The 17597-nt window shown below is 40.7% G+C and overlaps 1 protein-coding gene across 1 annotated transcript in view; it reads right to left on the reverse strand.

The window, feature by feature from the left end:
- The window catches only part of tcf7 (transcription factor 7), a gene marked incomplete at both ends in the record, with an annotated part of 76204 nt that extends 61500 nt beyond the window's left edge, over positions 1-14704 (reverse strand). Inside the window, 3 exons of the mRNA XM_079247983.1 lie at positions 12843-12949; positions 14177-14246; positions 14522-14704. Coding sequence (XP_079104109.1) covers positions 12843-12949; positions 14177-14246; positions 14522-14704 — 360 coding nt within the window. The remainder of the gene's footprint in view (positions 1-12842; positions 12950-14176; positions 14247-14521) is intronic.
- Between the last annotated feature and the right edge of the window lie 2893 nt (positions 14705-17597).

The following is a 17597-nucleotide window of genomic DNA, read 5'->3' on the forward strand; positions in this document are numbered from 1 at the left end:
ACGATGCTGATACACCTGCATCACAAATAACCACCGATGCAGGAGGAACCTGACTGAACAGCAGATACAACATTACAACCAGACATGATGCTTTTCTGATCCCCCAGTGGGAGAGTGGAAGCAAGCTGTAAATTTCCCTACAGGGGAGAGATGAAAGAGGGAGAAGCGTGAGGAAAATCGTCATGTATGTTCACATTTGGTTGTCACACCGACTCTGTCTACAAACAGCAGAACAGAGACAAAACACCCCGCATGTGGCTTCGGATGCAGAACTTCTTTATTACTTTTCTTTTTGATTTATTACTTCACCCAGTTTGATCACAGTTTGTTTGTGTGTCCAATCTTTGCGTCCCTGAATATTTAAGCTATAACACCACACAGATCCGCAGGATGTTGAGCTTGACTCTTGATCATGCTGTTTGATTGAGACAAATCCAACGTCGTGTTCGCAGGTTTTCTAAGCTTCCTGAACAGTTGCACATGAGGAAAGTCAGATTTTCTCTGCTGGATATGTCAGCAAAGATGCATTTTACAGACAAGACAGTCTATTTAAAAAAGGGGGACAAAAGTTTTATGATTCTGTGAATAAAATCTCCCCATTTCATTTTTATTCTTGATTCTGCAATAGAAAAGGTAACTCTATGATTCACAGAAAGAATAACAGTGAGCGTTTGATACCCTGGAGTCAATACTTTTATATCAGTCAGTCAAAATATTGGCTTCGATGCTTCTTTAAATGTCATTCATTCATTATCCTAACCGCTTAATCCAATGAAGGGTCGCGGGGAAGCTGGAGCCTATCCCTGCAGGCTTTGGGTGAAAGGCAGGATACATCCTGGACAGCTCGCCAGTCCATCACAGGGACACTCACTCCTAGGGGGAATTTAAATTAACCAATTAACCTAACATGCATGTCTTTGGAAGGTAGTTGGAGTAACCAGAGAGAACCCACACATACACGGGGAAAACATACAAACTCCACACAGAAAGGCCACTGTCCACGCCTCCCCCAGCCGAGGATCAAACCAGCGGCCTTCTTGCCGTGAGGCCAGTGCTAACCACTATTCCACCGTGAAGCCCCTAAGACCCCACTCTGCTGATCCAAAACAGGTAAACTTCTGTGAGTTTTGGGCAATAAAATTCCATATGAAGCCCAGAAACAGTGTTTTTCTTGATCATGACAGCCAGAATCAGGATGAGGCTACTGTTAGTGATAACAAGCTTTTGTTTTGATATTTTACTACTTTATTGCAGGTTATTGTGCATTCTCTCATTATTCTTTTTTTTTTTAATCATTATATTGCTAGATATTATGTCATTTTATTTTTCCTTTAATAAATGTGAGTGCTTTTATAGTAATCTGTAGTTTCATTATTTTACTTTTTAAAAAAAATTAATTTCATCTTATTTATGTTTGATATACTCATCAGTATCATTTATTATTATTTTAAAAGCATTTCTTATAAGTATTGATGACTTTTACTTATATTTCATACTGCCCATGCAATAAAAAATATTAACGCACACGTGTGATGTTAAAGAGCTAAAAGTAATGATATCAGTATCAGTAAAAAGTTAGTATAAACTAATAGTATCATGTTGACAGGAAAGGTTTTGGTATCTCCCACCTCTACTATCTAGACAAACATAAAAGAGGTATTGAGAGGTTGGGACCATTCTGTGAAACCACCTGATTATTGACAGTAATGAAGAGGAAACGAAACAAGACTTTATCCCCCAACAGTCATGTGATTGTTAAAAAACAACCTCTCAGCCACACACAGTAAACCAAGTGTAGCGTACGATCACCTGAACATCACTTGATTTACCACAACAATTACGTAAAACCGACGTCAGTGTTTCAATCAAACCTAAAAAATGTGGAAACGCTAAAAAAACAAACAGTTGTCTCAATAACAAACCTGCATTTATTGAGGAAACAAACCTCTGAAAATAGCTGCAGTACACGAGTTCAGGGGGGAAAAGTTTACTGGACAGTGTACTTTGAAACCCCTCAATGATTGAGGACACAGGAGAGTGGGGGAGTGTGTTCAGCCTCAGCGGGTTGTAAGTTTACCCTACTAACCTACACACTTTATGATGCCAGTGTGTGTGCACAGAAGTCTAAATTTTGCCATTGAAATCATAAAAAAGTGCCTTAAATTCTACCAATTCTAGTGGGTAGAACCAGCAGCAATACAGCATAAGTACAGCAGCACTTTGATGTCTTTCAACGATCCACAAACTAGGATTTCATCAAGAATGAGTTGATGAAGAAGAGTATTTTCATCCCCACTGATGTCTGGCAGAGACAGTTCTGTCACTGATTAACTCCAAGCTGAGAACACACGTCTGGGAGGTCTGAACTGCTCATTCTGTAAACAACAGCGCAGAATAAACTTAGCAGAATTTCACTCCATGGGCCAATGACTCACCTGGGTGCAACATCCTACACACACACACACACAGACACACACACACACACATCTTATGAAGAGGCAAACAGTGGAGCCAATCCAAAGAGCTGCTGTTTGAAGCTTCGGACCACTTGTCAAAGTTTCATTGTTTCAGCCTCTCTCTGTTTCTGTCCTGCTGAAATGTGAGCAGCAAGTCTTTATTCGAGCTGAGCAGGAAGTCTCAGTAATACAGTGATTAATTACGGCACGTTCCCCCCCCCCTCCATTTCACCTTTTCAGGTCACTCAGCTGTCAGTATGTCACAGTATCTGTTCCTTCCCATAAAATGACTTTCACAAATTTCTTCCAGTATGAAGACGGAGCCTAAAACAAGTCTGAGGGACGGACGCTGCTTTGATGAGACGATAATCTGGCCTGATGCAGGAGAAACAGTTGTACCTGATGGCGTAAAACTCCAAACTCCTCGTCTAAAGCTCACCTGACCCGCATGTGGCATTGCTGTGGATCTGCGCTGCTTTGCAGCACATCCATGGCAGATTTTTTACAGCATGGCTGCTGAAGTGAGCTGAATGGTTTGTTTTACAGGCTAAAACAGCCAATCATCACACCCCATGGTGTTCGTCTGTTTCTCCTAAATATTCTGATATTGTGCTTGGAGTTCAACGACGGAGCACATCCACGCCGCTCTGTCTGCACCAACACGGCTCAATATGGAGAAAAGGGGGAAAAACAGAGTTAATAGGAATCAAACACACCAGCACTTCCTTTGCTAACACCTGTCTTTTACAGCCTACCCGCCCCCCCCCCCACTCCACCTTCGCTCTGCACCGGAAAGAAATAAGTGGATGAATAATTACAGGTATAAACACCTCGGGGCCTTCCGAAGGGGCTTTTCCCCCCCTCTTCTTCTTTTCCTCATATTCTTTCAAACATTTCCGCCTCTTGAAAGAGTCTTCTGAACAGTTTCTCTTCAGGTGCCTTCACAGTTCGCTACTTCAAAGCCGGCAGGCCGATGAGGAGGCTCTTATGGTCATTTCTATTTTAATCTTGCTCCCTCCTCTTTCCCTCCTTCTATAATGCTCTCTTTAAATCTCTGGCTCTTTCTCGTTAAAAATCTATTTATCTGTCTCCATCCGCATTTATTTTGATCTTTTGCTCATTTTTCTGCTCTTCATAAAAGCAGGGGGGCGGGGAGGGCTTCGGTCTACCTGGGACTGGCTGCATTTGCAATGGTTGACATCAAAAGCTTGATCTAGCAAGCAGAAATTAGTCTAAAATGTAAAAATATTCACTTTTTTTCTTTTTTGGGGGGGTTTGTTTTCTAGAATAGAGAACATAGCAAATTGGGGGTTTTTGACATCTATTTTTTGGGAATTTTTGGGGGCGATTTTAATCTTTTTTATCTGAGACTTTATTCAGCGGAGAAATTGTTAATGAAAATGAACCAAATAAAAATATTATAAACACACTGATGTCAGATTTAAACAGCTATACTTCACGTTTCTTAACCTGCAGACATCTCTAAGTCTGTCTTCTTAGAAATATAAATGTATGCTATTTCATACTGTTATAGACAATGCTTTAAAATTCTTTAGCGTCATTATTATGTTAAAACACTTTTTAAAAAGCAGATTATTTATGTCTTCTTATTGTGTTGCTATTGAAAATACCACAACTGTAATAAACACCATTCACTTTCAATGTCTGCACTAAAGCCTGGTTTAACTGACAATGATGAATTTTACTACAAAAGAAAAACTACCTGGTGCATCTGAATGACTTGGTTTGGATATTTTATATTGAAATTAAAAGTTTGTTATCTTGTAACAGTTTCTAGTTTTTATTATTTAACGATTATCGCCAAATTTCCAATGGTCCTCCCAAACATTTGTTAAAAATAATCTTTCTTAGTATACAGGAAGGGGGGAACAGCAAACGAACACGTTCTCCTGCTGTTTTCCTGCTGTGAGGATTATACAGTAATTACCGTAATAATAATTAATAAAGATGTGCTGTTGCATCATCAGCCACGTCATTATAAATCTTCCTACAATTATCCGTTACCCTCGTCTTTTACAATCTCCTTTGTGTACTTTAACATGGGCAGCATCAGAGGAATGTGACGAGGAAGATGTTAATATTAATAGAAAAAAAGGAAGCTTTCCAAGCAGGCCTCAGCTTTCACTGCCTTCTAGTGAAAGCTGCTTTTCTTTAAGGCCCCTTAAATCCGAATGCTTGGGGTCCTTATCGTAGCCAGTCAGAGGCAGCGGAGGCCCCAGTGCTGCTCATCCCAGCCCCTGGGTCTGGGTGAGGAGGTGTGTGTGTGTGGAAGGGAGGGGGGATTAGGAAGGCCTCAGCCTGTGTTGCTGCCATTGTTTACTGAGGGACTAGAAGAAGGCTGAACAACCCCCCTGTCAACACGACAGTACAATGGGAAACAAGGAAGTGGCAGGAGCCTTGAGACTTGCACACACACATGCCATCCCCTTGATCTTGGAGGATCGGCGTTGCATTATTTGGGGAGATACAAGGAAGAGGAAGAAAAGAGGGGGGGAGTGGATGGGAGGGGAGGTTGTCAGGGAAAGCAGCTGATTAATGAGTGGACACAAGGAAAAGAAGGAAGAAAAAGTTTATGTGTTTAAGAGTCATAAAGAAAAACACTGTGACAGGAAAACACAAACACGCTGTCAAGGCGGTTCTTCGCTTTGGAAATTCTAAATTGGTTAAGAGAAAGGCATAAAGGGGCATTTCGGGGGCTGAAATACCAAACATTTTCAAAACAAACGCCTCAGCCGAGCCTTAAGAATCTCAGAAATGACGGCGTTTCCTTTTCCCAAACATGTTGATGGCCTCTCACTAACTTCTTCCTGTCAATTTTCAATTTTTGGTGTGTGAAATGAAGTGTCATAAGAACAGGAAATTCCCCCAAACGAGACAACAAGTGCAGACCGAGCTCGTAAACTCCACCAGCTGACTAAATACTGTAAAAACCAGCAATTTCACCCAACATTTACTGTTATCCCAGAGAAACTCATTAATGCAGACACGTTTCCAGTCGCTGTCCAGCTCCACCGAGCGGGAAAGTGTCTCAGAGCAGTGTGCAGTATGTTACTGCTTGGTGACGTCTTTGTGTGACCACAGCCTCCACATCAGTTTCACAGCGTATGACAGTGAGCAACACTGCACCCAGTCAAGTACAGATATTAGTGTTCAGATCGGGACCTCAAAACAAGCTGAGATGACCAATCTGTCAGCCCACTGCGAGCTTCTTCACCCTGAATCGCACGAAAAAACCTTCAATGTCTGCTTCCATCACAACATGCAAAATCTGCTCCATTCACTCAAAAAACAATGTGAGCAGTGAAAACCCTTAAAGGATGGCCACAACTATCCACCAGCTACACCAAATTAAAGCATCATCGATCCCTTCAGGAGCTGCGTTTGCTGTAATTGTTGGGCACGTTCCAGTTTGCTTGTAAATAAGAATAACCCACACTGCCTTTTAAAGTAGCACTATGCAGCCTTCTGACCTTTAAAAATATGTGTTTGTGATTTGTTTTCATGGCGCGGTCACATTAATCATGTACATTCCTGGAGCTGTTGTTGACCAGGAGCCTCCTGAGACTGAGAAAACGCTTCATTAAAACATGAAGGGAGTCTGCTGGAGGTTTCCTTCGTGTTAAAAGGGAGTTTTTTCCTTCCCACTGTCGCCAATGTGCTTGCTTAGGATGGGAGATTGAGTTGGAGCCTCCAACTTAATCTGTTGGTTTCCTTATATAGGCTATTATGAAGTGGGTTTCATTATGTTTTTTTTTCTGTCTGTAAAGCGTCTTGAGATGGCATTGCCGTGATTTGATGCTATATAAATAAAGTTGAATTGAATTGAATTTTTTTTTCTGGGATGCTGCATCACTAACAATTTCCCACATTAATAACTGGACATCAACACACTGGTCTTTTTTTGTATATGTACTATGGCTGTTTCATCCAGATGGAAGCCTGTTTAGCCGTCGTTCAGCCCCTCACTGAGACGTTCTGCCAAAGTTTGGTCGTGCAGCTTTGACATGATTTCTTTTAATGTGACAAAGTTAAATTTAAACACTAAACAGCAACAGAACTTCACTACCAACATGGATAAATTTGACCTTTCAGCATCTTTCTCTTGTTATTTTTTTTTTTTAATTTATTTTATTTTATTTCATGTTACAAGTCAAAAGCAAACTAATCCAGCATCTATAGACATAAGACACGCTATTATTTCAGCTGCACTGCTGATCTGGCTGCAAACGTTCGGACAAGCAGATCCTCCAAGTTCACTGTGACGTTTCTACTTTCTTAAACTTGTGACTCTAAATGCTTTTTTTGCTTCTCCTGTGAGTTAAAAAGTCTAACAAAGTTTTCTCAGAGAGCAAGAGGAGAAGAACGGATGGCTGAAGAGGACAGATGGATGGATGGATGGATGGATGGATGGATGCTAAAGCAAGAAAACAGTTCTAGTTTCTCTTGACAGTCTTCTATCTGAAGCGGTTTGTTTTGCAGGTGACAAAGACCCATGATCCCTTAAAAAACACTGCTTTAATCCACAGCGAGAAAATGATCACACATTTGCTGCTTCTTCATCTACACAGTCTAAACACACACACACACACTTAACCCACCATGAACTCTGGATACATATACAGGCCTAAGGCAACAAACTCGAGGAGAAAACATGCAGATGAAGACGCACAAAAAAAACCCTTAAACACATACTTAGTGTAATGAACTTAAACAGACACCATGCAAACACACACAAGCATAATATGCTTGTGTGTCTTATACACTCCAGATAAAGCTTTATCCAAAGACAACAAAGCTGAGGGAGTTCAGTTGCATCTCCAAATCCCACAAATCTCCTTCTTTGGCCACTTCCCCCTGACTGGACAGCTGATATCTCCATTAATGTGACAATGGGGGGGAAATGTCCCATGGCATGCTGTAATAGGAGCATTATCGCTGAGTGGGAATAAGAAGGGAATACGCTTTGCATCCGACTCTTCTGTGTGCTGTGGCTTTGTAAAACAAGGACTTATCAGCGGAGATTAGAAGCTTCTTTACAGAAGATCTGAGGAGGACATGTGATTTCTCGCATCCATGTCACACATTGTTTTTCTGTGATACATAAATAAGCATTATGCTAATCTTTCAGAACAACAACAGCTCTGGGAATTTCTTTTAACCCCCATCTTGTTCTGTAAAAACAAGGTGACCTCTCCCCCCCCCAAGGTGACAATCTGGACTGTAAAGTTTTCCATTGTGTAAACTTGAGCTGTAAACAAAATACAGTCAAAAAGGTTGAATAACGACAGTGGATATGTATAACACAAACAAACCCACACGCTTTACTCAGGGGAAGGGAGGGGAAGACACACACATACAAAAATTACACCTAATGTCTGATTTTCAGTCATTCAGCTGATGCTCTCACAATGACTTCAGCAGCTTAAAGCAGTTTACAGGAACACACAAAGCTTTTGAGAAGTTGCTTTTCTTTGCTTGGCATTGCTAGGAAGTGATGCAAACACAACAGAAGACCACCGTCTCCTGCTGCAAATAAAGCGGTGGGGGGGCTGAAATGCATTTTATTTTAGTGATCCTTTCAGGATTAATGAAATAACTCGACGCCCCTTCGTTCGGTTAAATGTCAGATTTCTTCCCTGCACTTCTGCAGAGCCAACGGAGGCAAAAACTTCAAATTATTCCACCGTCGTACGCTGTCTGATAAACAGATAATCCTAATGAATCGATATAAAAACAGGCAAAATGGCAAATTAACACAATGTTTTCTAAATGAATACAGATTTAATTAATCCATTTAGGTAATTTACTGATTCAACAACTAATCATTTTGCCCGTCACCTGAAAAACCAACAAGCCGAAGCTGCATCAGTGATAAACTGGTCAGATTGAGGGTATCCCAGTTGGTTATCAAATCAAATCAAAGATACTTTATTCATCCCTGAGGGGAAATTCAAAGTTCAAGCCAGCTCGTCCAAGATTTGACATACAGACATGTAACATTAATGACAAAAGAATAATACAGAACCAAGCTGAACTTAGGCCCCGCAGCCTGTTTTACCGGCGCCGCCTTATAACAGATAAGAACAGAGATACATTAGGATAATGGGGGGGATCGAGGGAAGTTATGCATTCATGTGCAGGTTATTGGTGTCCGGAGTAATCTAAGGACCTCAGAGGATGTTTTCCCACTGTCAAAGCTTTTGTGTCTGTTAATATGCCTGAATAAATTGCAATAAAACAAGGTAGAAATTAGCCTGTTTTTCACCTTGCTAAGTGTGATTCCACACACACAGATGCCTTCAATCACATCCAGCAACTCTATGACGATTTATTTTTCTGACATTAATGTGAAAACACACTTCCAGTATTGTTTTGTGAAGATTACGGACAAAATGTCTGAGCAACGGTCACAAACAAACACCACTACTTTGTTCTTATGTCTTTCATGTCTACAGCCCTTACTGAGGGTGATTTACAGGTGAAAAATATGCGTGCAGTTTTTACCATACATCACAGATAAGTTGACCCAAAAAGCCAAATAAAAGAAGCAGTTTCCTGACAGAGAATCCACCGTCCTGATAAAATCCTGCTTTCATCTCCTTTTACATAGTCGTTAACACTGATCGTGCTTGTGGTTTGTGCTGCTCATCAGATACAAAAGCATTTGCCGTCGCCGTTATCTTTGGGAGACAAAAATGTCTACATAACACAATCAAACGGGCTTCCTCTCCTGTGTGAGGAGGCAGCGCCAGGTGGCCATCATCACGTAGCATGTGTCACCTTGCCCCATGTCACCACAACGCTGGGAAAACGCTTCTTTTCCCTGCCAGGCTCCCAGACCGTCCATCCACAGTTGTCACAATGCCCCCCCCCCCCCCCCCCACCCCACCCGCTAAACCACTATACTCAGCTCTTTCAAGTGGCAGGTAGAGGGGGTCCGAAACGCAGCTACCGCCTCACAACCAGTGGGCTAATTACAAGGGAAGCAGCAACAAGTGAGCATTGTGTGGAGTCTCCAAGACACACAAGGAAAGAAAGTACTCTTTATCTTCGCCAGTAAAGAAAGGAGCCCCCCTCCTAACAAATCCCACCCTCCACCTGAATGAGAAGAGAAGAGAAGAGAAGAGAAGAGAAGAGGAGAGGAGAGGAAAGGAGAGAAGACGAGAGAAGAGAAGAGGAGAGAAGAGAAGAGAAGAGAAGAGGAAAGGAGAGAAGAGGAGAGAAGAGAAGAGGAAAGGAGAGAAGATGAGAGAAGAGGAGAGGAGAAGAGAAGAGAAGAGAAGAGAAGAGAAGAGAAGAGAAGAGAAGAGGAGAGGAGAAGAGAAGAGAAGAGGAAAGGAGAGAAGACGAGAGAAGAGAAGAGGAGAGAAGAGAAGAGAAGAGGAAAGGAGAGAAGAGAAGAGGAGAGGAGAAGAGAAGAGAAGAGGAAAGGAGAGAAGACGAGAGAAGAGAAGAGAAGAGAAGAGAAGAGAAGAGAAGAGAAGAGAAGAGAAGAGGAGAAGAGAAGAGAAGAGAAGAGAAGAGGAAAGGAGAGAAGACGAGAGAAGAGAAGAGGAGAGAAGAGAAGAGAAGAGGAAAGGAGAGAAGAGGAGAGAAGAGAAGAGAAGAGGAAAGGAGAGAAGATGAGAGAAGAGGAGAGGAGAAGAGAAGAGAAGAGAAGAGGAGGAGAGGAGAGGAGAGGAAAGGAGAGAAGACGAGAGAAGAGAAGAGGAAAGGAGAGAAGAGGAGAGAAGAGAAGAGGAAAGGAGAGAAGATGAGAGAAGAGGAGAGGAGAAGAGAAGAGAAGAGAAGAGAAGAGAAGAGAAGAGGAGAGGAGAAGAGAAGAGAAGAGGAAAGGAGAGAAGACGAGAGAAGAGAAGAGGAGAGAAGAGAAGAGAAGAGGAAAGGAGAGAAGAGAAGAGGAGAGGAGAAGAGAAGAGAAGAGGAAAGGAGAGAAGACGAGAGAAGAGAAGAGAAGAGAAGAGAAGAGGAGAAGAGAAGAGAAGAGGAAAGGAGAGAAGACGAGAGAAGAGAAGAGGAGAGAAGAGAAGAGAAGAGGAAAGGAGAGAAGAGGAGAGAAGAGAAGAGAAGAGGAAAGGAGAGAAGATGAGAGAAGAGGAGAGGAGAAGAGAAGAGAAGAGGAGGAGAGGAGAGGAGAGGAAAGGAGAGAAGATGAGAGAAGAGAAGAGGAGAGGAGAAGAGAAGAGAAGAGAAGAGAAGAGGAAAGGAGAGAAGAGGAGAGAAGAGAAGAGGAAAGGAGAGAAGATGAGAGAAGAGAAGAGGAGAGGAAAGGGGAGAAGAGAAGAGGAGAGGAGAGGAGAAGAGAGGAGAGGAGAGGAGAAGAGAAGAGAAGAGAAGAGAAGAGAAGAGAAGAGAAGAGAAGAGAAGAGAAGAGAAGAGAAGAGGAGAGGAGAGGAGAGAGGAGAGGAGAGGAGAAAAGAGAAGTAAAGAGGAGAGGAGAGGAGAGGAGAGGAGAGGAGAGGAGAGAGGAGAGGAGAGGAGAGGAGAGAAGAGAAGTAAAGAGGAGAGGAGAGGAGAGGAGAGGAGAGGAGAGAAGAGAAGAGAAGTAAAGAGGAGAGGAGAGCATGTTTGTTGCCGGATGTGCAGGTCAATGCAACGACGAGTATAAAAATATTTAAGGAAGCCATGACGACGCTCCTCTCTGTGTTCATTCACTTAAACTGTAAATCACAGCAGCGGTGTGTGAATGCCATACTCAGGGGGGGGAAAAAAACGGGATTTCCTCAGACATGTCGGTGCACATCCACGCTCTTGTGTAAAAAAAAAAAAACAAAAAAAAACCCAAACACCATCAGGTGTAAATTTTCAGCTTTTTTCTCTCCAACAAAAGTCCAACATGAACATCTTTTTAAAGCAACTCCAGCAGCTTCGGATCAAAATCTTTAAACTATTTGGAAAAAAAACTGCAATTTTAAAAGTAAAATTGAAAATATGTCCAGAAATGCAAAGTATTTAGTGAAAATGTTCAGCTTTTACGAGCTTCACGTGATCAACCGCTCAGAGATGGCACGATGTCCCCCCTAAGCGTCACAGCAGTGTCAGCAGGTTCGCTTTGCCTCACATTAAAGCAGCCTACGGTCTGTGTGATCTTCCGAACACGCTGTTCAGCAACATCTCGGCGGCTCCAGCAGGGGGTTAATTCAGGCAACAGGATTACACAGCACGTGAAAGATGAATTAGGCACAACTACTCATGTTTTGGCGCAATTACTCAGCATAGCCACTTCTTCTGACTTGAAGGATGTTATGATTCAGTTTTTCTTGTTTTTGAAGGCCATCGACCGGATGAGCAGCACGGCGCACATGCAAACTTTCCACAAATCTTTCTGTTGTTCAGCAAAGCTCTGCTTATTCCCGCTCGATGGCGAAACGCGGCGCGAAGTGGTTCGAGGTGACGGCGCCACGCTTAGTCCAACGTCAGCAAAGGCATCAACAAAAACAAGCCCCCCTCTTCGCTTTGCAGGTCGCGGCACTTTGATTTTCATTTCGCTCCGTTTTAAATGCGCGAGGCAGCTGGGGGGCGAACAGCGCAAGTCAGAACACATGGAAAGTTTGGGATTGATTTGCAGTGAGGCGACAGTCGCCTCAGTGTGACAGAGCGGCTTTTTTCTTCGCCTCCTCTGAACTGAGATCAGCCTTCACTAGAAGGAGAAAAAAAATCACACATTGGTGCACAAAACTACAAGAAACCAACAGGTTCTGTTCTGCTATTGAAAAGCTTGAAGATGCCGTGGCATTTCTTTGGGTTAACTGACACGCATTAGACGTGTATACCAGATCTAACTCACACAATGGTAGCTAATACTGCAATCAGGAAAACGTGATTTCAAACCATTTTATAATACAGAAAAATATCTAAAACACTTTTTAATGATAAAAAAAATGTTGTAGAGATCTTAGCTGCAGCAAAAGCATAATTATCTCATTGCAAGGAGGAAAAAAAAAAACAAAATATGCATTAAATGCATTACAAACGATAAGAACAATCTCCTCCACATCTGCGCTTGCTAATACTGAATGAAGACAACCTCTTCCAATAAAAAATATGTTTTTCTTTAAAGCAAAACTACTAGCAGACAATGTTTCCGCTCTTAGAAAGGTACTTTTCTTTCCTCTTCTATTCCAAAAACACTTTCACAAAAAAAAAAATTAAAAAATAAATAAAAAAGATGAAATCCTGTTCTAAGTTCAGCACAGCGCTTCATATTCAGAGTTTTGGACTTGACGGAAATAATGTGGAACTAAGTGCACATTTTGAGTCCATAGCAGGACACAACATGTGTAAGTGAGCATCAGGAGGAAAAAAAACACATAAGTGATCAGATCAGATCAGCCAGCAGGAGAATCAAAACACACGCGGACTTACAGATGGAGAAACGGAGCTGTTGGGGAGGTAGGGGTCTGGCAGCATCAGGAACGGATACCCTGGATACGCCGTCGACTTGTACATGCCTCCATCTTGCTGCTTCGACACTGAAGGCGGATGTAAAAAAAACAAAAACAAAAAAAAAAAAAAAAAAAAAAAAAAAAAACAGAAAAAAAATCAATGAGCTGTTAAAGAAAAAATAAGTCAAAATAGTTTTATCTAACGCTTTGAAATAATTTTAAATACTTTAATCCATTAGGGATAAAAATCTGCAAATAAAACTTTAAATATGAGGATGTGGATAAAATCAGATGTGATACTTACTCCTGCAACGCTGCTAAAAGGTTTAATATGTGAATTAAAGGGTAAAAAAAAAGCATATAAAATATACAAAAGGCAGGTAAACTACTAATGAGCAGTTACATGATGATATATCCTCGCACGAGAGCAGACTTGAGATAATGCTCGAGACAAAACTGTTCCAGCCTGAGAGGCGTGAACTCTGTGTGTGAAGTTTATTTTCACCACCACCCATATCAAGCTCGAGAGGCCTCTCTCTGTAGGTCAGCTATAACTGGGTTATACCTGCTAAGAATAAAAGTGCAACACAAACATCGCCCTCGGTTGTCATCGCTGCGCTTTCCTGAATCTCATGAAACTTTAAAACGTGGCTGGAGTCAGAACATGAAGTGTTGCAGCTCCGCCATCACCAACACACACACATGCTTATTTCTACACTTTTTTACAAACTCTCCAACTAATGAGGACTTTTCCCCCTTTTTTTTACTTAAAAAATCCCAGCATGAGGACATTTTATTCTGTTTTCATGAAGACTAACACAAAGACACACAACTGACTGCAGCCTATAATTAAAGCTGCCATGTAAACTTTAGATTATTGAAAAGAAGGAGGGAGGTTCTCTGTTCTTTTTGGGTGGTAAAGACAAGACAACCCACATCTGGCTCCAAAAAAGTGGCTAAAAATGTATATAAACTCACATATGAAGTTGAGATGAACTGCACTGCATACTGATTTAGTTGTCTAAACTTTATGAACAGTTTTTCTCTCTTAAATTGTTTAAGTCATTTGAAAACAGGAACAGAGCAACTCCTTCAGACACATCTGAGACATAAAACTAGATCAAACTGGTGACATGTTTGTACATCTGTACACCTAACAAGTCTTTGAAGTTGCTTTAAGGGCTGCAGCACGTGTCCCTGTGACCATAACACGAACTTTGACATAGTGGGATGGCGTTTAATGGTTCACTGTGGGAGCTCTGGCCGCTCAGGTGGGATGAGAGCGAGTGTGTTAAGTTGTACTTTTCTTCTTACCGCCGTCGAGATGCTCTCGGTGTTTGTCTGGGAAGCCCCTCTGCTCGCCCTGGTGTCCCCGTCTGACCGCCTGGAGGGACCCGACAACACACGAGAAAAGCAGGTGAGACACTCCAAACAAAGTAAAGACAGAGAGGACAGCGGACATGCTGCCTCTTTTTTTTCTTTTTCGCGCTTTTCTGCAGCTGCATCCCCGGAGGATTTTTTTTTCTTTTTTGCTACCGCATCCCCGAAGGAAGCTTCATTCAAGGCTTGTCAGCTGCGCGTAAAATAAAACAAGCGTCCACACACTCACACGCTCCCTTTTCGCCTGCTTTACACACTCAGACACTCCGTGCCACCTACCGCCGAGGTCGGGCTTTGATTAATTTCCGACTCGTTCACCAGCGAGGACTTGAGGTCGGCCAGGTCTCTCTCCGTGAACGCGTTTTCTTGGATTTTCTCCTCCTGCTCTCCTTCGTCTTTAAACGATATCATCTCATCATTCGCTCCCAGGTCGTCCCCTCCGCCGCTGCTGAGCTGAGGCATGTCTACTTCCACCCCCTTGCGTTGTTGTACACTTTGGTTTTTAAAAAGAAAGCAAACAAACAAAAAAATAGAAACAATAACAAAAGTATAAATAAAGAAAATAATAAAGTGACTTCTGGTTTGAATCTCCTCAGTCTGGGGCGCCTCCAAAGTAGAGAAAGCCCCACCACATAGAGAAAAAAGTTGAGATGTGGCGTTCCCCGGCTGGGCTGCTTGGTAGAGGACTAATGTTTCACTACAACAGCAAACAGCTCATTTGAGCCCAAGACAAGGCGAGGAGTCCCGACATCAAAGGGCGCCGACCAGATGATTGACAGGTCGGATGACTTGTTGGGGGGTTGTACGATTGTTTCTGCAGAGGGCTGAGCTTCTTAAAGAGACATCACCTCCCTGCGCTCCGCTCAACAGGCATTATTCATGACTTTCAGGGTTGTGCGGGCTCCATCCACGGTCCTCTGTGTGTGCCACCAAAACTTAGAAAGACTGCGTCCGGTCGGCTGGTTTTACACTACGTGATCCGGTTCGGATGCGCACAAACTTTATGACACTTTTCCGCTCTTCGTGTAGTTTATAAAGATTTAACCAACTTAAAACAGCTCTTAAAGGAGCTAACTTTAAAGAGGTTGTCGTGAACACGTGAAATGGCCACAAAGAAAAAAAAATGCCGCATATATTCACAGTAACCTCAGTTCAAAACGAGAAAGCTTTATTAAAATAATTGGTTCCCAAAGCGCTGGTCGGGACCCCCATGGGAGCCGCGAGATAGTTTTAGGAGGTCGCTGGACAAGTGTTAAAAAAAAAAAAAAAAAAAAAAAAAAAAAAAAAAAATATATATATATATATATATATATATATATATATATATATATATATATATATATATATATATATATATATATATATATATATATATATATATATAGCCTACATTTAGCTAATAAATTTGGTAATTTTACCAAGTCTGTCAAAGTTAAACCACTAATCCACAAAAACATCTGTAAAATTAGAAGCTATTATTTTAATAGAATATATTAAGGCAAAAAATGACAAAGTTTTACACATATCATATTAAAAATCTAAATCTGGCAATGCTAGTGGAAGACAAGGTGATTTTGGGCATGTAAGTGCCTTCTCACAGTGGTTAGCCGAATTCACCAACAAACATTTTACCTTTCTAATTTATGAAGATTCTGGCAGTTTTTAACCTTGCATTTAGAGGATGCAGAAAAGTACCTATGTGCTATATCACATAATTAATCAGTCATTGGGTGGGGGTGGGAGGTTGTAAACACCAGTGTATGTGTTCTGGAGTGGCTCAAAAAGTTTAAGAACCACAATATATAGCCTAATTATGTCATTATTTCAATGGCTTACAACAAATAAATATATGTTCAAATTAATTATTTTTAGTTATAAATTATTTAAAATGATAGGAAAAACAAAGGTAATACATAATAATAGCTGTAGTAATAAATAAGTAATAATAAATTTATGAAATCATTAAATAGTTCAGTTTATTATTATTTTTTAAAGCAGAAAAGATAAGCAGCTACATGTGAATTTAAAGTGATATTTTGTCTTACTTGAAGACAGAATTTTTGTCTTGTCTGCAGCAGGAAGGACGCTCTCACTAGAAGAACAGTGAAGATTTCTGACAGGCTGCTAAGCTAACCGCTACTCGGAAAAAAACAACAACAACACAACTCTATAAACTTTTTTAAAATGACAAAGTAGTTTAAAAAGACTCTATCAGGGTTTTTACATTATGTCTCAAAAGGTTATTTACTCTGTCACTATTTTCTTATGGTGCAGATGTAGCGCTGCATCATTATGCTAGCAATGGCTCCACTTCTGATTGACATGGATGTTCTTTACTGAAAAACACTGATGTTCTTCAACTGACAAATAGCGTGGTTCAAACCACTATGAATATTTCTGTTTTTTGTGGTGTTATGTGATAAAAATAAGTTTTTCTGGTGTTCCTGTTCCGAGTTGCTTTTAGCTTCAAACATAGTCAAGCGTTTCCATTGTTAATTCCATTCTTAATTCTTTAAGACTCAAAACATGAAAAAAAAAAATGGTAAGACAAGTCTTATTTTTAAATATGAGATTTTATTTGTTCCTTTAACAAAATGTAAAATAGAATTTTAAAAATATATATTTTAAAAATATATTTACTATTTATTAGCTACCATGCAATGTGTCAAAAATCTTATAGTCTAAACCTTTTTTTCTGGTGTACATTAAGGGGGAAAAGATAAGTAGATTGGATTTTGAATTAAGCTTTTATGATAAAGTGAAGAAAAATGTCTCAGAAAATGCATACATGTGACACCGGGCTCTTAAGCAATAGTGTATTAGAGTAGTAGACATCAACATCTGACCACTGAAACGTTTTCTGCTGGCAGGACATAGACTACTCATAAGTATTTAATATAACCTGCCTCAAATCCTCTAGTTTGAAAATACCACTTTATACTCCAAGAGGTAATAGTGTGTCACTAGTCATGTTTCCATATCAAGCTAATTTTAACCAAACTTGAATTTCTGAAAAGTTAAAGAAGAAATTAACCAACAAAACTGTATAGAAAAAGTGTTAAGAGCTTTGGTCAGTGTTTAATTTTTTTCTGTTGAAACAGCTGATTGTTTCCCAATTCATCAAAATAATTTTTTAAAAGGCAAAAGCTATTTCAACCAAATGAAACACATTTTTATATAATTTTTTTTTAGATTCATGAGTTTTTTAGACATCTCCTAACACACTTGAAATGTCAGCTTGGAGAAAAACAAACTTAGAAACATATAGCCTCTGTATCATCCAGGCATTCCTCACTCCATCATTTTTATGTTCCTGTCATTTAGCAGAAGACCTATTTTCAGATTTGATTAAACC

The sequence above is a fragment of the Telmatherina bonti genome (genome assembly GCF_933228915.1).
Source record: "Telmatherina bonti genome assembly, chromosome: 10".
Lineage (NCBI taxonomy): Eukaryota > Metazoa > Chordata > Actinopteri > Atheriniformes > Telmatherinidae > Telmatherina > Telmatherina bonti.